The sequence below is a fragment of the Saxophila tyrrhenica genome, assembly GCF_035928015.1.
Source record: "Saxophila tyrrhenica strain CCFEE 5935 chromosome Unknown scaffold_4, whole genome shotgun sequence".
NCBI lineage: Eukaryota > Fungi > Ascomycota > Dothideomycetes > Mycosphaerellales > Extremaceae > Saxophila > Saxophila tyrrhenica.
This window is the reverse complement of record NW_027041736.1, coordinates 763,398-788,893: the sequence shown is the minus strand read 5'-3', so window position 1 is coordinate 788,893 and position 25,496 is coordinate 763,398. Positions and strand designations below refer to the sequence as shown.

Sequence of the window (25,496 nt, the reverse complement as noted above, 5' to 3'; positions counted from 1 at the left end):
AAGGTATGTTAGTCCTGCTGATCATATGTACTGTTCGCCCACATCCTTCCAACCACATCCTTCCAGCCAAAAACCTAGGACTTCAGGAGGACAAAAGAACAAATCCCATATTGGGAGAGACCAAACCACCAGTGAAGGGTTTACATCATTTCTATCTACGACTCCATCCGTCCTCAACATACCCCCCATCTTTCCACTGGACTTGATTTTTTTTTCTATGGATTCATTTTGAATCATCTTCAATAGCATATCCCATGCTCTGTTTCCAACCCACGCCTCTCGGAGCGTGAGAGGAGTATCTCAATTCAACGTGATGAGGGGTAGGCTCGACCACTACCCACTCGACGGGCGGATTATACTACCGTACGTCGTTACCCGTATGTAAGCGAGCCGAACTCATCACATGTACCTTTCTAACCGTAATTTGATTAGGGTACGCATGCCATTTCATTTAGGCCATGATCTTTACCGCCAACGGCTTGCTTGAGATAGATGTGGGAGTTTGCAATAATCTTATAAAGGTAGCCATGTTGGGCGGTTTCGTCTGATTGATATTCGCATGACTCGTGTATCGATAAGCTATGTTTCGACGTCAGCATTCGCGTGACACCAGCTCCTCCGCCACGTTGTACAGCCTCTCAACTTACATCCACGCCCACCACACTCACAACACGATGCGCCATAAAAAGGATCTCACTGGCAAAGGCAAGAAGGGCTCTAACAACCCCAAACGCACCTACGCCCAGCACACCCACCCCGAACGCGATGACGGCCTCGGCGGCAACAAGAGACCGTCCTTCAAAGCCGCCGCGTGGGACCTGAACCACTGCGATGCCAAACGCTGCTCCGGCAAGCGACTTATGCGTCTCGGTCTCATGCGCGAGCTGCACGTTGGGCAGAAGCACGCCGGTGTGGTCGTGAGCCCGAAGGCGAAGGTCTTGCTGAGTCCCGCGGACCGGCCGATCTTGGAGCAATATGGTGCGGCTGTGGTTGAGGCGAGCTGGAAGAGGATTGAAGAGGTACCGTTCACGAGGATAGGCGGGCCGAATCCCAGGTTGCTGCCGTATCTGATCGCCGCGAATCCGACGAACTATGGACGGCCGTGGCGGTTGAACTGTGTGGAGGCGCTGGCGGCTTGCTTTGCGATTTGTGGGCATAAGGACTGGGCGGAGGAGGTGCTGGCGACTTTCAGCTACGGGGAAGCGTTCTTGAGCATTAATGAGGCGGTGCTGAAGAAGTACGCGGCGTGTGAGGATGAGGAGGGAGTTAAGAAGGCGGAGGAGGCGTGGTTGGCGAAGGTTGAGAATGAGTGGAGAGATGATCGGGAGCAGAGGGAAAATGATAAGGATGATGCGTGGAGGGGTGGAAATATGAACCGGAGGCAGCTGGATGTTGACGATGACGACGAGGACGACGAGGGAAGTGGCGATGATGAGGACAGTGATGCGAGCAGTATGGGCGGGATACAGCTGGGTGGTCCAAAGCCTGGAGAGCAGCCGGTGTTACGCGAGGATGAGGAGGAAGACAAGGACCCGTACGATCTGCCTCCTTCGGACGATGAAGAAGAAATGGCCGAGCTCAGGCGAAGAGTGCTGGCCTCCAAGCCGTTCGCAAATCCGAAGCCTGCAGAACCAGACGCCAGACAAGCTCCGGAACGGATCGAGCGTCCTTTGGGTACCGCAGCGATAGCCGACGATTCAGACGCAGAGTCAGGCTCAGACGTGGGAGCTGGAGATGATGACGATTTTGACAACATCATGAATGCTGCGCCCGTTACCGACAAAGCTGGAATTACGGCAGCGCAGCGGAAGAGAGCCATGGAGCAGGATGGCAAGCTTAGTGCTACGTTCTCAAGAAACGTCGTGTCGGCGCCGGGCAAGTGGCCGCCGTGAGACGTCGGCAGTGTAACGCTCGGATGCAGTTGCTGCAAACCTGGTACATACGGCAGACTACCTAAAGCATCGCATCCTTCAAATCACTCATTGCAGCACCAGGCACTTGCCAAAACTCCTGCTACCATAAGTTCTCGTTGCCAAAATCCTCGACGCAAGCAACATGGCATCCTGAATACCCGCATCTTCCGCTGCAGCTCTTCATGCTGGTCGAGGTAGATGCCAATTTGACTTGTCGACCTTTCTCAGGCCATACAAACGAGGGTCACCTCTCACCCGGATTTGCGTCTCATCAGACTTTCGGACCTTGACCTCCCTGCTATACTTCTCCTCTCCAACTCTCTTCGCCCACATCTCCTCTCCAGCGCACTTGAACATCATTACAATGGCTCCCGGTTCCGAACGTTATAAGCCTTCCATTCTTCGTACGAAGTCCCAGGTTCGGGATCGTGGTTCCAAAACGTTCGGAAAGAAATCTCTGCCTTCTCTAAGAGCGGCACCAGCGTGCGCACGATTCGTTCGAGGTCTGCCGCTGTTTCGGGGTGATTGTGGACGTACTCCATTCGGAAGAGTAGTTCGACAAGTCGGACATCCGTGAGGTTCTTTGCAGCCAGATGCTGGACGAGGGAATCGTCGTTTGGAAGCTCCAGCTCGTAAAAGTCGGTCTTGTGGAGATCCAGGGTTTCCAGCCTACCGGGGACTGCGCCAAAGGAGCAGACTGGCTTGTCTGATGAGAACTTGCTGAAGGGAAGCTCGAAGGTCAAATCGATTCTTTCGACATGTGGTGACTGTTCAGGGCCTACAGAGACGGTGTCCAGGCCGTCAGTGTCCGCCCTTGCGTATCAAGATATCGTTGCCCTCGCTGAGTGGATGACTTACTGCTCTGGGGCTGCTTGCCTTTGGCAGCGTTGCTTCTCAAGTATGTTGAGTCCCGTGAGAGCCATCTCTCTCCTTGGTCGTCACGACCATGGGAGGATTGCATTGTGATCGAGGAATCAAGAATCGGTGAGAAGTTGTAGAGGTTTGAGAAGAAGTTGCGCATGGAGTTGCGCTTGAGTGGATAAGGGGAAGAGAGCCTATACGTTGAACAGCGGGTGTGTTTGTGCTCTACGGAATGTTTGCTGTGCCATGGCTACACGACAGCGCTGATTCCATGGGTTCATGGTGGCACATTCACCGCGGTTCCAACCAAGGCCGAAGCAGCACCTTCGGACTCCCAGTCGTTGCACGAAGCGGGCAAGCTTCCGGCCAGTCTACGCAGAGCACACAGGAGAGATCGGCAGTCCACCGGTACAAGGCAAAATGAAAGATACTTAGCTCGAAAGATGCATTGCGTCAACCAGACGTAGCTACATACATACTGAGCAATGGATACCTATGGGTCACTGGCAAGGCGGACAGAGGCATAGCCTCGATGTGTACCGCCACCGATGGGGCCTTGCACTGTACCATGACTTGAACTCTGCATCTCCGCTACAGATGCGTGTCTCCTGGACCCCCGTGAGGCGCAATCGCATAGGCGGTAAAGGGCTCGTTGATACGCCACAGATTGTTGTCGCCTGGAAAATCTATCAGTCCGTAACCTGGGGGTCTCCCCAATGACCCGCTCCACGACCCATCGAAACATCGTGATAATCTTCGGGATGTCTGCGTGATTGCTCGAGTTGTTGACCTGGAAGCGGAATGCTGCACCAGTTCCCATCGGCACCAACGTTCGCATACAGGCTATGATGTCTCGTTGGCAATCAGGCTGGTTAGGATGTTCATGTAGCATAAAGTGGATGTCGACTCTCCTGGGAAACGGGAGGCTGTGCTGCTGATATTTGTCCCGCAGAGAGTTGGGCCCATCCAGAACGTTGAAGCGGACGACTTCATTGTGAACCGGTCCAGAGGCGCCGTTCCGAATGGGGTGAGCAGTTGAGTGTTCACCATCCATGGGGCATTCGAACTCGATGATGACCTGGTCCATTGTCTTGTTTCTTTCGAAGAGATGTGGGTTGGTGGTTGGGAGAAGTTGTTGTGTCCAATGGGATCGCCAAGTCTGGAGGAAGCTATGGGGTTGGAAATGGAAAAGAGAACTTCGAGCGGAACGGGGCCCTATATGTTCTGGATCGCAGGCCTTCTGTGCTACAATACGGCCAGGAATGACGACCTCTGACTATATGGACTGCTGCGGATTGACGCCAACAGTAAATACCGGCTCATCATGAGCGCACGCGGCCGGACCAGCGAACATTCCACATCACCTGATCTCAACCAACTGTTTCACCTCTTTGTACGGAGAACTTGAAGGTTTCGCTCGTGAGCTTTGTGGCGATCAACCAGACCATCCTTACATTGCTACGTAGATCAAACGCCGCAAACTACGAACATAATCCCTGGCTACAACCACGTTCACTGATCCGGCGCAACTGCGTATATCGTTATTGGTCTGGAGCGCGAGCCACTGGTTTCTCCAGGATACGATACCACTCCTTCACCAGGAGCCCTGTCAAATACCTCCTCCACCACCCGCGTGAATATAGCGATGACCAGGTTCCGCCATGTGTCCGAATTGTTGACCGAGAACACAAAGTCCGCAACATTGGCGATCGGCATCAGCGACAGCATACATGCGGTGATGTCTCGTTTGCATCCTGGATCGTCCGGTGGGGCATGCAGCATGAATGCAACGTCCACCTTGCTTATACGCGGCATTCCAGTAGCCTGCAAGACGTCCAGCGCGATCTTCGGTTCACCGTATCCCCATGTCGTTTGATCATGTGCGTCTCCGCTGTTGATGATGCGAAGATGCTGTGTCGTATTGCCCCAGGCGTTCTCGAAAGGGCATGCGAAGCGGACGAGTGCCAGAGCCATGGCCTTGGTCCAGGAAGATTCAACAACACAACGGGTCTCGCCAGCTCGGATACGGCGTTCTCTGCTCTTGCTGTGTGGGGACGATGAGACGTCCGGTTTCGTTGAGACCGATCGGGTATGATCAAGCTCAATGTGTGAATGTGTTTGTGGGAGAAGTGAAGCGGATTGCGAAACGAGAGAAGGCTCTCTTATTATCGAGTGCAAGCATGTTTGTGCTACCGCATTGCAATGAATGAAGGCTTTTGACAATAGGCACGGCTGCCTCCTACGCCAACAGCGAACTCCAGCTCGTCAAGAAATCACCTGGCCAGGCCAAAAGGCATGCGAGAGCACTTCACCTGGATCTCGCGGTTCGGTCAACCAGACCGTTGTTACATCGCTATCTAAACTCAACTGTCAAGCTGCCAACATGGATTCCTGGAACAGATTCGATGGCACGCCACCACTAAACACCCTCCTGCTCCTGTGACCGTGGTGAAACGAACTCATAAACCTCGAAATCGCGCTCGTCAATTTGCAAGCCCCACACTCCCTTGTCGCCTGGCTTCATCGACATACCGTTACCAGGATACTTTCTGGCCCAATCCGTCGCCACACGACCGAAGATGGACATTACTTCATTTCTACAGAAGGCCGCCTCAGCCTCTCGAGCTTTTGCACTGCCTTCTTTCACCGAAATATCTTTGAATCGAATCGCTACTGGCGCAGTAGGGTTTGGAGGCAAGACAGCCCAAATGGAGCTCCGGATCTCTTCCCTCACCTCGAGGGATGACGGTAAATCGTGCAGCAGGAATCGAACGGTCATACGAACGATGCTGTCCATCTCATTTCTCTTCATGACGCTCATGATGGCCTTATCGTTGGTTAATTCGATATAAAAGCTGCTCTTCCGGTTGGCGTTGCCATTGGCAAATACAACCAAGTTGCAGTTCGGAGTCTTTCCGGCAGTCTGCGAGAAGGGAAGGATGAACACTACCTCGACCTGCCGAGCAGTCTTCACGAAGTCGACTGGCTCAGGAGATGCATACGGGGCTGCAGCGCACTTGTCAGCGATTCTGCATGCCATTCAGAAAAGGACGAACCTACGCATCTCCCACCGAACTTGCCTAGCCGAGGGTGTCTTCTTTGGAGTGCTCTCCTCCTGCAGGACACTACTCTCCGGAACTGTCCCCTCGACGATCGACTTCTTCGGAATGCTCTTATCCGCGGGTTGTCCTCCTCCCGGTGATCGATTTTTATTTGGAACGAAGAATACCGGATAACGCTTCTTCGATTTGCCTTTCGTGGAAGTTGCTTCGTTTCTGGTAGGCTCTCGCTTTTCGCCGGAGGACGACATTGCTGTAGGTTCAGATCTCACGCTGCAATCAATGGAGCTAGTAGACGGGCTTGATGTCCAATGTTATCACTCGATCGCTTGGTATGAACAGAGAATGGCAAAAGATGGCCTGCAGGAGAGGCTTTAGAGCCCGGTGGCGCTCACACTCACTCATTCACGACTGCTACATCGTTGGGTTGATGACGAGGCCACCAGGAGAATAGCACAAACAATTCACTGCCTATTTGCGCCGATGGCTAAAAAAGACACGCAAATGCTTGCACGTACTGACGAACGACAAGCACGAGAGCGAGCCCTAGGTACACTGCCTGGTGACACGCTCACACCCCCAACGCATGTAGCAGCATACGTGAGGTCCATCGCGTCTTGTGGGAATGGTGGAACCTCAGGAACAACAGCATAGATCGTTGGATCCTTCTCCGTCTTCCAGATCACCACATCACCTTTCCTCGCCTTGATCTGTCTTCCCAATATGCCTTCGCCCATTTCGGTGAACGTTTTGACGATGAACTCGTGAACGCGCTTGTGCTCATGCTTTGATATGGAACCGTATTCTCCGTCCTCAACAACGAGATTGAAGTCGCAAGGCTCGCAGTTTGCAAGGATTGGCATCAGCAGCTCAATTGTTGCCGAAAGCTCCTTTTGGTTGTCCGGGTGGACTGACGATTGATTTACCATGAAGCGGGCGGTCACACGGCGAATGTGCTTGGGAGGAGCGGCGCTCAGGAACTGCATGAGGGTATGGTTGTTGGGAAGCTCGAGGTCCACGAACGAGATAGTGCCATTGCGCTGCCCATGGCGCGACCATACCCACGGAATGATAAACGATAGCTCGACATGCTCGGGCCTGACCAGTGGATGGAGATCTAGAGATCATGAGATGTCACTATCCGAGCATTGTGGGAGTTGTACTCAGCTTGACCAATTCGATGGAGTGAACTTACTGCTTTCCTGAACCTCCCTTTGTTTTCCTGCTGCTTTGGAGCTCGTGGCCTCCAGAAACAATCAACAGCGCTGCCGCGAAAGGGCATAGACAGTCAGGTCATCGTCCAAGTCCCCAAGAGCCTTGTCGCTCCTCTGCTCGATCAGTGCCCTCTGATACATGCGTTCTCCCGCTTGCCTAAACATCATGAAGACTATGCCCAAATCATGCCAGATGAAGCGAGGGGTTGATCAAAAAGCTCTCCACGCCAATTGTGAATTGACAGTAGCTTAATAGTGGCATCATCACTTGGATCGCTTCCTTGGTATCGTGGTATGTTTCAGGATCCCACGGCGAGCGGTGCATTTGAAAGCGAAGCGATACATAGCGAATATTTGGGGCGTTGTGCCTTTGGAGAATCTGCAAGAGGGCGTCGTCATTTGGGAGCTCGAACAGTGGGAACGTGTAGCATGCCTCTGCGCCTGCGAAGAGGGTAAGGTTCGCGTTCCGGTAGCGGGAGGATGACCTTGAAAAGGGTAGTGTAGATATGACATGCATCCGTTCGATAGGAGCTCTGGGTGCTGGTGGATGGACGAAGAGGAACCGGTCAGTGGGGCGGAGAGCAATCAAGGCTTGGAACAACCTTGAGCGTGGGATTGAGTGTGTAGCTTACTGTTTAGACGATGTGTACTGCTACCTAGGCCATACAGGACGGGGATGTCGTGGGCAACTCCAGATGGAGGAGGGAGATGCCGGGGGATTTCAGAAGCAGAGTGTAGTGACGGTCGTCGCGGTGGATCAGCCTGAGGGTTGATGGGCGCCGCTAGACCTACAGGAAATCGTCCAACTTGTTCTCGCTCGCTTGCGGTGACACTAGTCCCTTGATGTTTCTGCTGTGAGTGACCATCACTCCCCAGTGAAACAGGCGGGTCTGATAAGCGTGTCGGACCTGGTTCTTCCATATAGCAGTGTGTATCCGGACGACATAGTTGTTGGCCGTAATACCCTGGTTGGTCTGTCAGAATCGAGGGCGGTAGGTTGAAGTAGTGAAGAAAGAATGGAACGGCAAAGACTGTGCTTCACCAGATATCGGCTTTGCATTCCTCGCAGCTGTCGATGAGCATGATAGTGAATACGGCAAGCACCTCAATAATGATCGATGCTTGATTGCTCAAGGTCCATTCCCTGGTCCGCGTGTACCTTGGTCGTCTGCCCAGAGTCTGCTGGTCTGTCGAGGTCACCAGGAGCCTTAGGGCCGCTGGGTACTCCATTATGTTGAGGACCATGGTATGCCTATGTAAGGCGCCGGACGGCGTCCAATGCGTGTTGCAGGATATACTCGTGGTTTATAGCAGGATTTCTTTGGAGTTCCATTCGCCTGAGAAGACGATGCGCTACGATCGCCCTGTGCTCAGCGCTTGCCCGATTGAGCACCTGCTGTCACATGCCGACAATGCACATGTATGCAGTATTGCACACTCGCAGTCCTCGCCACTCGCATTAATGCTTGCTCCCATGGAGTGCCATGAGGTCTAGCACATACGCTTGACCTGCGGTAAGCGCAATGCAGCGGGGAGCGAGCATACCACACTGGGGGAGCAATGGACACCTCGAGCTCCTCGAAGGTGACAGGTAGGCGTTACAAACGTCACACAAAGGCTGCATAGCTTGCTGACCGTCGCGGCAGTGGAATACCATGACCCACACGGTGTCTTCGCGCTCATATCGAACGATATCGCCGCGCGGCTACCGGTCCGCAACCTGATATGGAGATCGCCAACACGACCTTTGCGGAAGATCAACTCTTTGCACCTCGACTTCGTGCCGGACAACTTCACGAGGAACAGCTTGAGGCCAGCGCAGAAGACCGATTCAGACGGCGCGACCAGCTTCGACATTGTTCGAAGCGGTGTGGATCCTCGCAAAGATGGAGTCAAGGAGCGCAGGCACCAGATTCCCGGGCTACAGACAAGCCCATACTTGAAGCTCTATATCTTGAGAGCGGATGATAAGGACACCTACAAGGCTACGGAGCGGAAGAAGATTAGGGAATGGGTGCGCGACAATGCCGCAGCGAGCAAGAAAGGCAAAGGCGAGAACCACGATGCCTTCGATTGGATGATCATACATGTGGTGATTCCAGACACAATCGCCTCGAGCGAGCCAAGATGGAGGGAGTCTTCGAGAGACTCGGAGGAGCTGAAAGAGCGAAAGCAAGGCATGAAGCTACCTGGCAAGAGTACCAGAACAGTCTTCGACAAGCTGCGAGCGGACTTCAACGAGACAGGCAAGAGCGGGCAAGATCGTGTTGCGCAGATACGCTTGACGAGGGCGCAAGTCTCTGCGGACCTTTTGCCTACACCGGCCATGGCGACCACTATCGAAGAGACGCACGATGAACGAGAGAAAGCTTGGGACCATCTGATGGGTAAGATCAAGACGATGATACTGAGCCCTTTCGATACTCGTGTCCGACAGTACGAGGCAGACGTCGCGGAGCAGGAGTCTCGTCGCGCAATGCCTGGCTTCAATTTCTGTACGTTCTTCATCTACAAGGAAGGTCTGGCTATGGCATTCGAGAGCATTGGGTTGGTGGAAGACGCTCTGGTGATCTACGACGAGCTTTCGCTTGGGTTCGAGACGGTGTTGAAAAGCATCTCTGGAGGTCAAGCCGACGGAACGGCCACCACGTTCGCGCCATTCACTTCTGATATCATCGATCGAGTTGTCGGCTCAAAGAGCTCCAAGACCAATGGCGCCGCATCTGAGGGTATTCCAGAATCTGGCAACGTCGGTGCTTTTCAAAAGGACTATCGGGAGAGAATCGTTCGGAGCGACATCTCCGTTTTTGACTTCTCGTGCTACCTTTTCGCTCGTCAAAATGCGCTTATCTTGCGCATTGCGAATGCGAAGTCATCTCGATTCGGCTCGCGATCTGCTCAGCAAGACGAAGGCGAGGATCTGGTGCTCATATCTGAGGTCTGCTGGAGGAGCGCAAACTTCATCCACAATGCAGCCCGTTCGCTTCGACAGGATCTGTACAGCTACCGGTCGTCGCAGTGGGAGAAGAAGACTGAAACTCCAATCTCCGATACTGACGTCGAGAGCCTGGTATCGTCTTGGACCTACATCGTGGCCGGGCAGATGCTCCATGAGACGTATTCGCCTGCTCTGGAAACGACGAGCGAGCCTGGTCGGGGCCAGTCAGTACAGAATGGGATCAAGCATCCGTCTGTTGCCAATTTAGGCGGTGTCAGCGCTCACCCGCAGCGCACAACCAGTCTCCCGTCACGTAAACCCAGAGCGTCAGAACTACAGAATCGCGACTCGCTTCAATCGGCGTCTGACAGCGATTTGATGAGCCCACCGATGAGCCCAGGATTTGAAGCGCCTAGATCTACTGGAACAACACCTGGCTTGATCGAGCTTGTGACCTATCGCGCAGAGCTGCTGATGATGCAGCGGAAGATGCTGGAGCACGTCGCGAAGCAGAGGAATTGGGTATCTGGCTGGGCGCTGATGAAAGACAAACACACCGCAGACATGGATGACGTTGACTTGAATGACGACTCCGACACAAGTGCGGATGTCCAGAAGTCTGTGCCCAACGCCCCTCCATCTTCCCTAGTCGCGCAGTCCCTAAAGCCAGCAATGGCTTCTCGAGAAGCCTTCAACGCGCTATTCGAGCGGCTGAGCAACCAGGCAACGCGACTGTACTTGACTGCCACTCAAAGCAAACGTGCAGAATCCATCATCGGCGATCTCGCCATCCTCAAGTATCAACAGGGCGACTTCAACTATGCAGCTGCGTACTTCCAACACGTGCTACCGTTCTACACCGAAGAAGCCTGGAGTCTGATGGAGGTCGAGGCGCTCAGAATGCACTCCATGTGCCTGAAAGAGCTCGACCGAAAGGAGGAGTATGTCACGACTCTGCTCGCGCTAGCCGCTAAAGCGTGCGGATGGCGAGTGGCCCAGGGTATCACGAGTGGACGAGCTCCCACATTCGATGAGGTGGCAGATGTTGCAGGCGTCTTGCCAGAAGCGCTGTCATTCTCCAAGCACTTGGACACCGAGCTTTCAAATCCAGCTGCTCTGTACTTTGGCGACATCATGCTCGATCGAGAAGTGGTTCATAATGACGACGGAGACGGCTTCTCTCTTCGACTTCGTTTACGGCATCTGCTGGATGACGAGGTCCAGATAGACCACATCGCCGCTCGACTCGCCAACGTGGACGACCCGAACATAGAAGTCTGGCTCGCAGCGTCAGATGTCAAACTCAAGCGCGGCCACAACGAGGTATCTCTGGAGTCCACGTCAATCGCCTTTGGCTCATTCATCCTGCATGGCGTGGCTCTGCAGACGAACAATGTAATCTTCGTGCACGAACCTCCGAAGGCAGTGGAAGGTAGCAGCGAGACAGTTGATATTACCACTACGCTGCAAGCGCAAGCGCCGAAGCAGCCTGCCCTATTCTTGTACCCGAATCAACATGCTTTCGAGGCTGAAGTGACTCTCGCGAAGCACGTACAGATCGACAAACCACGGCACCTGGAGATCCGCCTGAGCTCAGGATGGAATGATGTCAAGTCTATCGACCTGAAGCTCAAGCCTGCTACGGCTGGGTTGAGGCTGCATCTCGCTGACGCACTTTCGAACAACATCGATCCAAGGCCAGAGGACGACCCGCAAGGCCAGCTGTCACTCGGTGCGCTTGCTGCCAACGCCGAAGCCCAGATTCGCGTGCCGTACTCTTTGGAGCAAGCTGGGCAGGAGATATTCGTTCGCATGGAAGTCGGCTACACCACCTCCAATGGCTCGTTCACCTTCCTTACCTCCGCCCGACCTCAGACGCGGCTGGCACTCGACGTGGACGTCAATGATGACTTTACTATCGACAAACTGTTCTCCAACTTCACCTTCAAGGCAGCGAGCCACACGCCGATATCGATCTCCAGTGCTGCACTCGGTTCGTCTGCAAGATATGCTGTTGAAAGACCGCCGTCCCTGCCGATGCCGATGTATACCTCGGATCAGCAGCCAGCGAGGCTGGTGTACACGATTGCGAAAACCTCTGACAGCGCCGAACGTGCTGACAAGAGCGATGCTACGCTCATGCTAGATGTCAAGTACAGTCTAGTCAAGGACACGGTACTGCATCAAATGCGGCAGGGTCTTGCTACAACGCTCAAAGAAAGCAGGTTCGCCACTTTCGCACGCCTGCTGCTGCCATTCATGTACGAGCGCTGCAAGCTGTTGATCGCACCAGCAGATGCTGAGCAAGCTGCACAGCAGCACAAGGTGACTGCACCATCGTATGAGGATATCGGCTGGTCTGAGATCACTGCTGGTCTGCCTGACATTGTTCGGAACGAGATTGCAGACTGGTTGCGTGATTGGCACAAGACCGAGACTTCCATCTCTGTTGAGCCGGACCACGTAGCAGAGGAGCTACAGTGTAGCATCAAGATTCCCGTGGAAGTACCCAGCGTCGATTTCGTCCACAGCGCATCACTTGACTTACAGCAGGAGGCGAGCAGATTTTCCAAAGGCGCGCGGATACTGAAACAGGGTGAACCAGTCAAAGCGCAGCTGCAGGTTGAAACCACGACCAGTTGGCGCCGCAAGTCTACTGCATCTGGAGAGGATGCTGAAGGCAATTTTGTCTACGACATCCACACCGACCCAGAATGCTGGCTCATTGGCGGGCTGAAGCGGTCTCATTTCACAGCTTCCAATGGCTCCAGGCAGACGTTTGATGTCTTACTCATACCGATCATGACCGGCCTTCACGCCCTGCCGCACGTCGATGTGCATGTTGCCCATGCTGCAGAGGACACAAATCGTGAGCAGAGCACGGATCTGGCCCCAGCACTGACTTGTGAAAGCCACTACGAGTGCGCCGACCAGCTTGTTCAAGTGGTCAGTGCATCGCAGACGACGCGGGTGTTTGTTCCAGAGTCGTCTGCAGTCCGTCCTTCCTCGAGGCCAGGTAGCTCGACGACTGGACAGGATGTTGGAGGATGAGGAATCAGGAGCAGAAACATCCGTGACTGGCTATTACAGTATCACAACGGCTCCATAAATGTTGTCGTCGACGAGCGAAGAGCAGCAGAATACACACCGTAAAAGCGAGTGCGATCCACACAGAAGTGCTGGAGACCTGACCAACATATGCGCCTTCAAGGCCTGTCAGACGGACAAGACGGGCAACAGGAATCCTCCAACCCCGTTTCAGGCACGAGCCGTCAAATTCCACATCAAATCCATCCCTCATTCGACCAACCGGTGCGATGGCGAGCGAGGGGAACAATTTGGAGCAGCGGGGTCGCAGCTGCCCCACGTCGAAAATGGCGTCTCTGCCATTGATGCGATCATACCTCGCTATTTAGCAATTAACACTACCAAAAAACCCGCTCCCTCGGATCCTGTCTTCAAATACTTGTAGAACCACTACATGCCCAGAGCTCAATCAAGACTCCAACAGCTTCGCGAACAAATAGTCAAGATGGGCGGCGACGACGTTGCACCGAGGTTCGAGACGCTGCAGCTGCACGCTGGTAATACACACACACACCTACCACACAAGACACGACTTCAATAGAGCGTACACTGACCATAATGGATGTACTGCAGGCGCCGAACCAGACCCAGCGACCAAGTCCCGCGCCGTCCCCATCTACGCTACCACCTCCTACACCTTCAACGACTCAGCCCATGGCGCCCGCCTCTTCGGCCTCAAGGAATTCGGCAACATCTACTCGCGCATCATGAACCCGACCGTCGACGTGCTCGAGAAGCGCGTCGCGGCTCTCGAAGGCGGTGTCGCTGCCCTCGCAGCCTCCTCCGGCCAGAGCGCGCAGTTCATGGCTGTAGCGGCGCTCTGCCACGCAGGGGACAACATTGTCAGCACGAGCAATTTGTACGGAGGGACGTACAACCAGTTCAAAGTCTTCATGCCGCGTCTGGGTATCACGACCAAGTTCGTGCGCGAGGGTGATGGGGACAAGCCCGAGGAATTTGGGAAACTGATCGATGAGAAGACTAAAGCTGTTTATGTCGAGACGATCGGGAACCCGCGATACAACGTGCCGGATCTCGAGGCCATTGTCAAAGTGGCGCACGAGCACGGCGTGCCGGTGATGGTGGACAATACGTTTGGTGCGGGAGGGTACTTTTGCCGGCCGATTGATCACGGAGCGGATATTGTCGTGCACTCAGCAACGAAGTGGATTGGAGGGCACGGGACGACGATTGGCGGCATCGTCGTGGACGCCGGGAAATTCGACTGGGGCACTCCTGAAGCGAGGAAGCGGTTCCCTCAAATGACCGAGCCCAGCGATGGCTACCACGGACTGAAGTTCTTCGATGCATTCGGCCCACTGACCTTCATCATCCGCCTGCGCGTCGAGATCCTGCGAGACTTGGGCTCCGCGCTCAACCCCTTCGCCGCGCAGCAGCTCCTCCTCGGCGTCGAAACGCTCTCCCTGCGCTGCGAGCGCCACGCCACGAACGCGATGGCGCTGGCGCAGTGGCTGGAGAAGAACGAGAATGTGAGCTGGGTCAGCTACCCGGGACTCAAGAGCCACAAGAGCCATGAGTTGGCGAAGAAGTATTTACCAAGGGGTTTCGGGGGGGTATTGAGCTTTGGGGTCAAGGGTGGGGAGAAGGGCGGGAGTCAGGTGGTGGATGGGTTTAAGCTGGTGAGCAATTTGGCGAATGTGGGCGATTCGAAGACGCTTGCTATTCACCCTTGGTGAGTCGGATATATTCTCGCAATGGGGAGCTGTTGGCTGACATGGCGAATGCAGGACGACGACGCACGAGCAGCTGTCGGACGAAGAAAAGCTGGGCTCAGGCGTGACGGAAGACTTGATCCGGATATCGGTCGGGACAGAGCATATCGACGACATCATTGCCGATTTCGAGCAGAGCTTCAAGAACGCTGCGACGAAGCCGCAGGAGAACGGTGATCCTACCAAGGCAGATGTCAACGGCGACCCTGATGCGCCGACGAAGCCGGTCGTTTAGGGGACTACACGTTGACACAGGCAAAGGTTCGGGAAAGAAGTAGACCAAAAAGCAGGGTATCATGGCTTATCCAACGGGCACAGCGTCGCAACGCGTGCATTTATCAAAAACGCCTCGCTCAACGCTCAGAAGCACCATCTCCTTTCATCCCACTCACTCCCCCTGCTCCCCCTTCGCCTTCTCCTCCCTGGCCTTCGCCTCATGCTGCCGCTTTATCCTCTCCTCCGCCGCTCTAGCAATGACATCCCTCCGACTCATCCCCGCCTCATTTGCACCCGCACCCCCAAGCACAAACTCCCCGCCCATCCACCCACCACCATCTGCCTCCTCATCCTCGCCCTCATCTTCCGGATTATAAAATTCCTCCTGCCCCACACTCTTCCCGCCCCTCCTCCAATCATTCCGATCAACCTCCGCCTCAATCTCCCGACACAGCTTCCAGAACCTTGCGTCATGCTCGCCCCAAACATTGTGCGCAAGCTCGTGACACAGCGTTTTGCGAATGACTTTGTAATCCCTATACCCATCATACGCGTCTGTCCGCAACCTCAACTCAATCACCTCGCCGCGATTCCGATTCAGCCCTAACGTCCGCGACTCGTGCGTCGTATGCGCCGCGGGGTCCATCTCCGTCAGCAACCCGACCGCGAAGCCGTGCGTGCGCATGCCGCGCTTGATCCCTGCGTCGTCGCGGAGGCGTTCGAGGAAGCGTTGCGACTTCTCGGGGTGCGGGAGGTGGGGGAGCGGACGGAGGGTGTGGAAGGTGTAGCGCGCTTCGTCTTGGACTTTTTTCCAGTCGCGGGTTTTGGAGGGTCTATTGTGCCGCGCGGCGGCGCGAGCGGAGGCGCGGTCGCGGAGGCGGGTGAAGTGGGCTTGGAGGGTGGATTCGAGGTCGGTGACTTCGGCTGTGGTGGCGCCCATGAGGGTGATTTTCTTAGAGGTGAGGTCGGAGAGGGGGAGGGAGGGGTTGCCGAAGGGGGGTTTGAGCAGGCCGGTTTTGGGGGTGATGTGGAATTTTTGGTTGGAGGGGGGGATGTGGAGGGCTTCGGCGACGGTGTCGGAGAGGTCTTGAATGGTGGCAGAGGCGTCGTGGAAGGGGAGGTCGATGGGTTTGCCGTGGAGGTGGATGGTTAGGGTGAAGGCGGGTTCGGTGGTGGCTTCTTCGACGTCGACTTCGTCGTCGCTGTCGGAGAAGGCGTTGCTGCTGTCGTGAGGGCTGGCGCTGCGGCTGCGAGTAGTGCTGCCAGTGGCGTGGTCGTAGGCGGCTTCAGACATGATGTCGATGTCTTTGCAGGATCCAGAACCTGGACAAGTGCCTGCCAGCTTCGGGATCCGGAAGGGGCAGTCGAAGGAGAACGTGGTGGCGGTTTGGAGGGGTTGTAGATGGAAGTGGTATAGATTGCGGTAGATGATGACAAGGATCAGAGCGGGTGGTGGCGGATAATGACGAGATGTGTAGTGAGAGTGGAGCCAAGGCAAACGACCTACCTGAGTCTTATATAGTGAGTGTGAACAGCAGTGCCTTCATGCAGTGGCACAGTGGAATGATTTCGAAGCAGCCCGATGACGAAGCGGAAGGAGGCCTCTATCGGCGAAATTGGCCGGCAAGCACCGATCGGCCTTCGCCTTCTCAGCCGAGTCAGCCTGCTCACTAACATCCACCCAACCCATTGGCGATTGACTCTGCATTAGCCGCGATTTCTTCCATATTTTCCACTTGATGGTTGATGTTGATCTTCTCCATGCGTTGCTCCTCGTTGTCAGACTACAGTTCCATCATGTCCAGCGGAGGCTCGTTCATGCCTCCGAGAAACCATCAGCACCTTTGACGCGAGCCTGGAACACTGGCCCTCGGTGGAAAGAAGCAGTAGCATTGGTGGTATCATAAGCAGCAATCAATCAGACGGCACGCCTCGCTTGTAAATCGAACCGCAAGGTCATGCCCAGCAGTATTTTCTTCCGCTCTCCATCCGCTCATGTCCCATGGTAAGCATATCCAGCAGCATCCGTCTCCCATCTCATACTCCCTCCTCATACTCCCTCCGCAACATTCACATTCGGATCCGCCTTGTTGTTATGCGCCGGTCGGTCCCTCGTGCGTAGCACATGCATCACCGCCATCGCCGTCGTGATCGCAAACAGCAACCTATCCACCTCAATCAGCAAACTCCCCATCTTCCACACCCACTGCTGCTATTGGAAAGACTCACCACTCAAAAGCCCCAAACGCCGCCCCAGCCTTTGCGCAATTACACACCTGCCCAAAACACACCCGCCCACTCAAGAACACCGCCAGCGCCACGAACCCCGCGAACCAGAACAGCATTGTCAGCGCCTCTGCACCGAGAATCGCGAACTTGTGCGCCGCGACGGTGTCGGCGAAGCGCCAGGGGACGACGATGAGGTAGGCAAGCGCGAGGAGCGTCCAGATGGAGCAGAAAATGAGGAAGTTGATTTGCGAGGGCGAGGAGACGTGGTGCCAGTTGTTCCACCAGTGGGCGACTACAGCAAGGGAAGGGAGTTAGCTGGAGGGTGAGGGGAGATGCGGGAGGGGGAAGGGGAGGCCTACCGTAGGCTTCCAGGCCGAGGACGATGATTGCGAAGATGAACTGGACGATGCGCAGGGCGAGCACGACGGTGCGGGAGGCGAAGTCGACCATGTTAGTGGTGGGTGGTCGCTGGATGCGACTCTGCGTGAGGCAGTGGAGTAGGTGTCGATGTTGATGTCGCTTTGCTGTAGCTCGTCGCGACTAGGTGTTTTCTCTTCCCAGAAGAGTCGTGAATGTGTCGCGCGATCTCAGAGATTACGCGAAGTGTCGTGTGGTAGGCGTTGGAATGCACTCGTCAAACAAACCACTTTCTCACAATAGGCCGGTAAGTAAGGTAGGCAGGTATTCAATGAACGTCAAGAATAGGAAGAACAATCACAACCTCAAGGTCGCAGAGAATAGAAGATCACTCTAGGTGAACAAAGCTGACGAAGAAGACGTCGTGTACCATCAGGAAGGAAGAAAGACTGCGCAGCAGCAGCACAGCCAAGTTTTGGCTCGTCCTTGTCGCAAACGCGTTCGTTGTCTGACCTTGAGAGCGCGCAGATCCTCCTCATCAAACCCCCATCCCCCCGAATGCGGGTCTGCTGATCGTGGCCGTTGTGGCGTGATGTTCCTTGCGCGCCACCAGATTGGTGGGTAGGTTTGGCTCGTGCGGGAGTGGTGTGAAACGTGAGTTTGAGAGTTGGGGCAGTTTTGTTTGGAGATTGCGCGGGTTGGGCTTCACTTCATCCTACATACTCCTATGTATCTCTTACCGATGTCGCAGCTACACCTTCGCGACTCGGGATAGTGCGTTGACAGCAATATCTACAGTACACACCACTCGTGGACGCTGGCCGCAGTGTTCGCCACAAGCCTTCCACGCCCAGCTGAGCCAACTTGGGAGTCGTCAGGAGACACGCGTAGAGCCGTGGCGAGCGATCAGGTGGTCTCATGTATCACCCTTCCGCCGCCTACTCTTGGAAGAAGACAAGGCTGGGCACGGCAATACTGTACCGAGCGCCTCAGGTGACCGGCTTGGAGAAGTGAGTTGATGGAAAGGAGGCAATAGTGCGCCGCCAATACGGTCAGGAGAGCTGTCTTTCTAATTGTACGTACTCGATATGGCAAACACAGGCAAGCCAGGCCAGTCTCCTCACGAAAGTCTCACGGAACACGGAGCAGATGCAGAATTCGCAATGTAGACTGTTGTTCTAGGCTGTAGTAGGTTGTACATTTCCATTCCCATCTCTTCGTCTAACACAACATATGCTTCTCCTGATCTATACCACACCAACGCGCTCGAAAGCCACGCCATTCTGTGACGCCCTCAATCACAACTTCGCCCTTACCTGCCCACCCTCCTCAATCTCCCGATACATCTCATCAATCAACCCCCGATACTTCTTCGCCGCCAGCGGCCGCTTCAATTTCAATCTATCTCACAAGTCAGCATCGCTCCCTTTATGCTTTCTCAACGCTCATCAACAGGTGAAGGTAAGGTACTCACGTCGGCGTCAACATCTCATTCTCAATACTAAACGGCTCGGCCAACACCCGCACCGCCTTCACATTCTCCCAACTGTTAAACTTGGCCTTCTTCCCCACCTTCGCCAGCTCCGCCAACACCGCCTTCCGCACCTTCTGCTCCTGCGCCGCGGCTGCGAGGGCCTGGATATCCGTCTGCGAGATCGATTTGCCGAGCACTTTACTCACGAACCCGGCGAACATGTCCGGTTGGAAACCGAAGATCGCTACCAGCGACGACTGCGTGCTATCGCCATGCACGTACCCCTGCGCGAGCCAGGGCAGGTTTCCGAGATACACGTTCTCGATGCGTTCGGGGGAAATGTACTCACCCTGCGCAAGCTTGAGGACATTCTTCACGCGATCCACGATGCGGAAGCGGCCCAGCTCGTCGACAGACGCGATGTCGCCGGTGCGGAACCAGCCGTCTTCGGTGAAGGCCTTCTGCGTCTCGGCGTCGTTTTTGTAGTACTCTTTGAACACCGTCGTCCCGCGGATCAGTAGCTCGCCCCGTGGGTGCGGGGAGTCGGTGGACAGGTATTCCATATCCGGCACGTCCATCAGGCAGAGCTCTGTGGCTGGCGCGACCGCCCCGCAGGTGCCGGAGCTGAAGTCGCCCGAGAGTTGGGCGAGCCCGATGGCGTAGGTTTCCGTGAGGCCGTAGCCTTGGATGAAGTTGTTGGAGAAGACGACGCGGAGGAACTGCTGAAGGGAGGGGTCGATGGGCGCGGAGCCGGAGACCATGGTGCGGGCGCGTTCGAGACCCAGGGCGGCGGCGACTTTGCGGGACCAGATGCGGTCGTAGAGCATGTGTTTGTTAGTCGCTTTGCCGGGCGCTGCGTCGTTCATGTTGGCGAGTTTGGTGTTGACGACTCGCCGGGACAGCGCCCCCTTGAAGCCTGCTTGCTGGATCGTTTGGCCCTTGATAGCGCCACCGAATCTGTTGTACAGCCTCGGAACACTGACGAAGGAGGTCGGTCGCAGCATCTTCAGGTCATCCGTCAGCTCTAGAATGTTACCATGAAAGTACCCAATGGCCGTCCCAGCCCACAGAGCTGAGTGCTCGGTCACACGCTCATAGATATGCGCCAGCGGTAGGTACGAACAGATGACATCGTTACCCTGAAACTGTGTCATCGACAGAGCCGTTGAAGCCGCAGCAACAGCGTTCGCATGCGTGAGCATCACGCCCTTTGGGTTGCCGGTCGTGCCGCTGGTGTAGTTGATGGTCACGATGTCGTCCGGACGCGGTACTTGGTATGGCTGAGGCGCTGCTTCGCCAAGGTTCTCGACTTCGCTCATGGGATATACCTGTACGCCGTGTTCGGCAGCCATGGCGTTCAGCAGAGCCTTCTTCGACGTCCCCGCCAGCTCCTCGCCAGTCTCCAACGGGTCCAGCGAGATAATCAGCTTCAAGCTCGGACATCTCGGTGCAAGCTTCAGCAGCGTCGGGACATGCGACAGCGAAGTGCAGACGGAAGTCAACTGCGCGTGGTTGATGATGTACTCCGTCGTGTCCGGGCCCAGCGTATCGTAGATGGAAACGCTGTACAACGATTGCGACATGCACGCCAGATCGACAATCTGCCATTCCGGGCGATTCTGACACCACAGTCCAACACCGTATTGCTTCGCCTTGATTCCGAGCTGTTCATGTAGAGCCACCAGCCCAACGCCAAAGTCCGCCCTCCGCTTTTGCACTCCCGCGTAACTCTGCCATTGGAACTGCCCAAAGGTCTTTGTATGAGGATCGTACGGACGAGCTCCTAGACAGTTGCCCTTCGGCAACCTTTTGGCTGTCTGTTCGAAGATATCGTGCGCTGTCTTGACGTCTGGATCGAGGGTGTGCAACAGTCCATCCGTCTGTCTCCAATGCCTGTATATGGCGCTTCTCCCGCTTTGCTCGGTGCCGGCAACGGGAACGCTGTGCGGCGCTCCAGGCGGAGGAGGAGGGACGAGTTTCGCTGCGTGTTCTAATGCTGGACAGGCCATTTTGTCGTCGTTGCGCGCAATGCGGTGCTCGTGACTGTGGGGATGGCGCAAGCGAGGTTGTACTAGGGTAACGGTGCACGACGGGTTGTGCGATGCTGGACTGGGTAGGTGTAGATCTATGGATCGATGTGTCGATTAGCAGCACACTCCTCTGTCTCGAATCTGCAGGATCAGGTCCAGGATCAGAGGCCGTATCGCCGAGCGCACGGGAAGAGACAGCAGAAGATGGACTGAGATGAGCCAATGGACAATGAATGCAAAGCTGGAGTACGAGATGGATGAGAGAGAGGAGGGGATGAATAAGGAAGACGTGAGCACTGGATGACACCAGCCCTACTCGGCCGCTCCGTCACTGTTCACATGCACCATCTCGTTTCGCCGAGGCTCGTCGGAGCTCAGTTCGACAGATCCGTCCGTCGCCGGCGCCTTGCTATTCTACGCCACACCACCGACTCGCAGACGTCTTGTGACCACTTGAAACTTGTTGCTTGCATTTGTTGCGAATGCATGCCTGATGCTGTTTGACCTCTATTCATTGCCAGAGCTCTGGGCAGCTCTTTCACATGCTCGTGCTCACTCCATCTCACCCGCGTCGCCGTTGGCGAAGGAGCGGACCGCAGCACGATCAGACCGGGGAAGCTCAAACCTTAAGTAGCATTGGATCGCAGACGAACGTCCACCTCACCTCACGTCAGATCTTGACAAGCATGTAAAACCAGCCAGTGTCATGTCATGCTCTACAGTATCTACTCTCTATACTCTTATCCACACAATCGCAGCAAACATCGCCATCGCTCGCCAATCGCAACGAGCCTTAAGGCTCATGGGGGTATCTTATGCTTCGCTAAATAAAACGCCGCTTCAAAGAGTCCGATAGGTCCTTTGCGCACAAACGCCATTCCTGTCCAGGTGCATGCTTCTTGCGTCCGCGGTCGTGGACATGCTCGTATAGTGCAACCATGCGGAGGTGCTCATGATTCCACAAACTCCCTCAGCATCTCAATATGGCCCTGCTGGTTCGCCACAGAATCTCTCACTTCCGCGAAGCCAGCCTCAAGCTCGGCGAGACTCTCGAGAGCCTCATGCATGCGGCTGGCGTTCTGCTCGTGCTTGCTCGCCCGTTCTTCAATCCGGCTGACGTCGTCTTCGAGCTTCTTGAGATCGAAAGACTGCAGAGCCCTCACATCTCCGCTCAACTTCTTGACGTCCTCAGCACTGGCCTTTAAGCCCTCATCCCGCTTCCCACTGCTCGCCTGCAACCCCTTAACATCCGCTTTCAAATCCTCAAAAGCCGAGCGGGAGTTCTGCAGCGCACTGTCTATCTTGCCAATCTCGCCGTCCATCTCAGTCTTCATCCCCGTCACACGCTCCTCGAGCTCGCGACAGCCCTTCTGTATGCTGAAGAGCGAAGCCTCGTAGTTCTTGGCGTGCGGCCACACGTTCGCCAGCTGGTCGAGCATGCACTTGACGACTTCGTCCGTGGTGAGGTTGTCCATGCGACGCTTTTGATGCTGAGAGATCATAACGACTTGATCGAGCTGCATTTGCATCTTCTGGATTTGCGCGATGATCTGTTCTTGGATGGGAGGGAGTTGCTGAACGGCTCCTTGTGGCATGAATTGCATCGGGTTGTGGGCGTGAGACATCGGCACCCCGGGGGCTTGGACGCCATTTACCATCGGCGAAGGAACGCGGCCGTTCGGCAGCTGTGGCGATTGTGCAGTGATCGGGCTCTGCGCTGGTTGAGGATGGATGGGCGTATGAGAACGAGGTCCTTCAGACGACCTCATCTGTTGCTGCTGCTGCTGCTGGCGCTGCTGTGGTTGCTGAGCCTGTTGCTGTAGCTGATTGACGAGAACCTGCTGGTGGTGTATCATGGGCATCACTTGGTCCTTGAATTTCTTCAAGTCGTCCATGATAGTGGTATATCCCTTGGCGCGTTCCTGAAGCTCATGCCTCAACCTGTCAATGACTTCTGTCTGTACCTTCTGGCGGAGCTGAAAGTCCACGTTCTGCAAACGGGCTTGCACATTGCTCAGATCTGACTTGCACACGGTAATCTCCTTCACCGACGTCTCGCGGGCGGTGCGAAGTTCGCTCATGTCCGTTTTGATCGCCCCCAAGGCATCCTCGATGTGCTGGATCATGCTGTCCTGCCCGTCCTCTTGGATGCCACGGAGCGCATCCAGCTGACGTTCGAGCTCTTCGACGGATTCTCTGGTCGCATAAAGCTCGCTAGAAGGTCTTGATGGGCCAGCTTGTCCTTCCGGGCCCGCTGGAGCGCTCCCTTGCTTGCCCTGAAATCGGGCAAGCATAGCCTTAGCCATCTGAGTTCCAGATTCGTCTTCCTCAGACTGGTCGTCTTTCGTGCGCACCGCTTGTTCACTAAGCCGCTTTGCGTGGTAAATACCGTCTGCATCGCCATTATTGCCGTCAGGGCCGACGCTCTCGCCAGGTTGTAGAGCACGCCCAGTGACAGAAATAGATACTTTCGCTTGCAGCTTGCCCAAGTCTTCGGACAGCTTGTTCACGGCCTTCCTAAGACTTCCAAGCGTTTGGTCGTATCCGTCCTGTCGGCTTTCCAGGGCCACCTGATCCTCTTTAAGCTTGATGTGAGCGCTGTCCTGGCCATTTGGAGTAGCTCGCATCTCGTGTAGCTTGTTGAGGGCAGTTGTGGCGGCTTCAGAGCTCTTTGCGGATAGTCTGCCAATGCGCTCAACGTCTCGCTCTGTCTTTCCGTGTCGCTTCTCCAGTTCAGCTTGCCTTTCTTTGAGCTTCTGGTCAGTTTCCCTGTCCATGTTGTCGGGCAGCCTGGTGCTTTGCAGCGCCTTCACGTCCTCATTGATTGAATCCGCTTGCTTGGCAACTGCATCAACACGAGTGTTGAGAGTAGACAGAGCACCAATTACTTTGTCGGCGTCGGGTTTCCAGGCGAAGAGCTTCGTGTTGGCAGTTTGAAGAGCTTTGACATCGCTTCGCACTGTCCCCAGCTGGCTGGTTGTCTCTATGGTTTCAGACTTCCACTGCTCAAGTGCCTCGACTTTCCTGTCGACATCACGCTGAGATGCCTCTAGCCTCAAGACTTTTGAATCCAACTCCTTGTTGCTCTTGTTGCACTCACCAACTGAGCTCTGCAAACGCGTGATCTGCCCTACTGTTGACTTGACAGTCGTGTCGTTGAAGTTCTTGACATCCCCAACATCTATCTTCAAGCCAGCGTGCTGTGCTCTCACCCCTGAGATTTCTTTCTTCAGCTCTTCCATCTCCTTCTTCATTTCATTGAACATCTCGCGTGACACAAAGTCTTCCTTGTTGATGATTGGCTGTTGAGGCTTGGCGGCCTCACCAATTACTTGAGCAAGCTTTTGCATGTGACCGCGCTCTGACGTCACGTGATCCGCCAGTTCCTGCTGGGCTTCCTTCAGCTCCTTCAAACTGTTCTCTCTAGCAGTCGTCTTGCTTTTCTGGACTGCAGGGAACACTTTGAATTGATCCTTCATCGCATTGTACTCTTTCACGGTCGTCTCGTAGTGTTGTTGTCTTACGCGTACTGAAGCCTGAAGTGCAGAATGCTGTGCGTTCTGGGAGGTGAAGTCGAGCAGAGCTTCGACAACAGGGTTTAGGGACCCATTCATACTTGCGGTAGGCGTTGCTGCACCAGATGTGGTGGCAGCGTCGGGTTTGCTTAACTTAGGCGGGTGCTGTGGGGTTGAACGACCGCTCGACAAGCCATCCCGCGCACTGCTTCTGCTGTCAGGCGACTTTGTGTTTGCTTTATCTTGCGGTGACGTGAGTCCGCGTGCTGGTTGACGCGGATCCCCATTTGTCGGACCTGATGGCGGATTCTGCCGGACCTGCTTCTGACGTTGCACCGGTTCTGGTGACCGACTGGCGGGTCTTTTGTTGCCTCTTGAGTCCGCGAAAGCATTGCTACCGGTGTACTCAGGGCGACGCGGATCCGTCATGTTACTGTGGCTTCTAGTAAACGCAGTCAGCATGTGGTGTTTGTGTTTGAAGGCATTCTTTGTAGTTGTGTTGTGTTTGGAGTTAAGTGGGGCAACGTGTCTGCCTGGCAACAGTGAATTGGGGTCAATTCAGCTCTCATGGAATTTGTTTAACATGTGATAACGACGCGTGATATCAGTTCTCTTCGCCAAGCTTTTGTAGGCATCTGTGCCAGAAACGTTTACTGCTCTCGTACCTCGGTGGATAGGGTCGGCGTGACGGCGGCGACCTGTCTCTCTCCCACGTCAGGTTCCGGTGGACGGAGGCACGCCTGCCATCACTGTGCTCTCTTGGATAGTATGAGTCAGCCATTGAGGCTCAGTTGAATTTTTCTGACACGACGTGGACGCGTTTGTCGTGGATAATGCTGGACCAGCGCGTTCCCATTGAAGTAGAGTGGA

The 25,496-nt window shown here is 55.1% G+C and overlaps 11 protein-coding genes across 11 annotated transcripts; 3 read left to right on the top strand and 8 right to left on the bottom strand.

Moving 5' to 3' along the window:
* Positions 1–674: 674 nt before the first annotated feature.
* TSR3 (ribosome biogenesis protein tsr3) lies at positions 675–1,892 on the top strand (the record flags this gene model as incomplete). The annotated part of the gene is made up of 1 exon (XM_064800229.1): positions 675–1,892. One exon carries the CDS (start codon positions 675–677, stop codon positions 1,890–1,892), a length of 1,218 nt encoding a protein of 405 aa, XP_064661568.1.
* Positions 1,893–2,272: 380 nt separating this feature from the next.
* LTR77_002969 (uncharacterized protein) lies at positions 2,273–2,874 on the bottom strand (the record flags this gene model as incomplete). Its single annotated transcript, XM_064800228.1, has 2 exons — positions 2,273–2,691; positions 2,772–2,874. 2 exons carry the CDS (start codon positions 2,872–2,874, stop codon positions 2,273–2,275), a joined length of 522 nt encoding a protein of 173 aa, XP_064661567.1.
* Positions 2,875–4,286: 1,412 nt separating this feature from the next.
* LTR77_002968 (uncharacterized protein) lies at positions 4,287–4,748 on the bottom strand (the record flags this gene model as incomplete). Its single annotated transcript, XM_064800227.1, has 1 exon — positions 4,287–4,748. One exon carries the CDS (start codon positions 4,746–4,748, stop codon positions 4,287–4,289), a length of 462 nt encoding a protein of 153 aa, XP_064661566.1.
* Positions 4,749–5,193: 445 nt separating this feature from the next.
* Positions 5,194–6,084, bottom strand: LTR77_002967 (uncharacterized protein; the record flags this gene model as incomplete). The annotated part of the gene is made up of 2 exons (XM_064800226.1): positions 5,194–5,780; positions 5,835–6,084. 2 exons carry the CDS (start codon positions 6,082–6,084, stop codon positions 5,194–5,196), a joined length of 837 nt encoding a protein of 278 aa, XP_064661565.1.
* A 220-nt stretch (positions 6,085–6,304) lies between these two features.
* On the bottom strand, positions 6,305–6,819 carry LTR77_002966 (uncharacterized protein; the record flags this gene model as incomplete). Its single annotated transcript, XM_064800225.1, has 2 exons — positions 6,305–6,320; positions 6,434–6,819. The coding sequence occupies 2 exons, from the start codon at positions 6,817–6,819 to the stop codon at positions 6,305–6,307; spliced, it is 402 nt and encodes a 133-aa protein (XP_064661564.1).
* Positions 6,820–8,570: 1,751 nt separating this feature from the next.
* LTR77_002965 (uncharacterized protein) lies at positions 8,571–13,036 on the top strand (the record flags this gene model as incomplete). The annotated part of the gene is made up of 2 exons (XM_064800224.1): positions 8,571–8,638; positions 8,674–13,036. The coding sequence occupies 2 exons, from the start codon at positions 8,571–8,573 to the stop codon at positions 13,034–13,036; spliced, it is 4,431 nt and encodes a 1,476-aa protein (XP_064661563.1).
* A 481-nt stretch (positions 13,037–13,517) lies between these two features.
* Positions 13,518–15,040, top strand: MET15 (Homocysteine/cysteine synthase; the record flags this gene model as incomplete). Its single annotated transcript, XM_064800223.1, has 3 exons — positions 13,518–13,569; positions 13,646–14,765; positions 14,821–15,040. 3 exons carry the CDS (start codon positions 13,518–13,520, stop codon positions 15,038–15,040), a joined length of 1,392 nt encoding a protein of 463 aa, XP_064661562.1.
* Positions 15,041–15,193: 153 nt separating this feature from the next.
* LTR77_002963 (uncharacterized protein) lies at positions 15,194–16,315 on the bottom strand (the record flags this gene model as incomplete). Its single annotated transcript, XM_064800222.1, has 1 exon — positions 15,194–16,315. One exon carries the CDS (start codon positions 16,313–16,315, stop codon positions 15,194–15,196), a length of 1,122 nt encoding a protein of 373 aa, XP_064661561.1.
* A 756-nt stretch (positions 16,316–17,071) lies between these two features.
* Positions 17,072–17,700, bottom strand: LTR77_002962 (uncharacterized protein; the record flags this gene model as incomplete). The annotated part of the gene is made up of 3 exons (XM_064800221.1): positions 17,072–17,186; positions 17,251–17,542; positions 17,610–17,700. 3 exons carry the CDS (start codon positions 17,698–17,700, stop codon positions 17,072–17,074), a joined length of 498 nt encoding a protein of 165 aa, XP_064661560.1.
* Positions 17,701–18,905: 1,205 nt separating this feature from the next.
* FAA2 (medium-chain fatty acid-CoA ligase faa2) lies at positions 18,906–21,090 on the bottom strand (the record flags this gene model as incomplete). The annotated part of the gene is made up of 2 exons (XM_064800220.1): positions 18,906–19,008; positions 19,082–21,090. 2 exons carry the CDS (start codon positions 21,088–21,090, stop codon positions 18,906–18,908), a joined length of 2,112 nt encoding a protein of 703 aa, XP_064661559.1.
* A 971-nt stretch (positions 21,091–22,061) lies between these two features.
* Positions 22,062–25,055, bottom strand: LTR77_002960 (uncharacterized protein; the record flags this gene model as incomplete). The annotated part of the gene is made up of 1 exon (XM_064800219.1): positions 22,062–25,055. One exon carries the CDS (start codon positions 25,053–25,055, stop codon positions 22,062–22,064), a length of 2,994 nt encoding a protein of 997 aa, XP_064661558.1.
* Between the last annotated feature and the right edge of the window lie 441 nt (positions 25,056–25,496).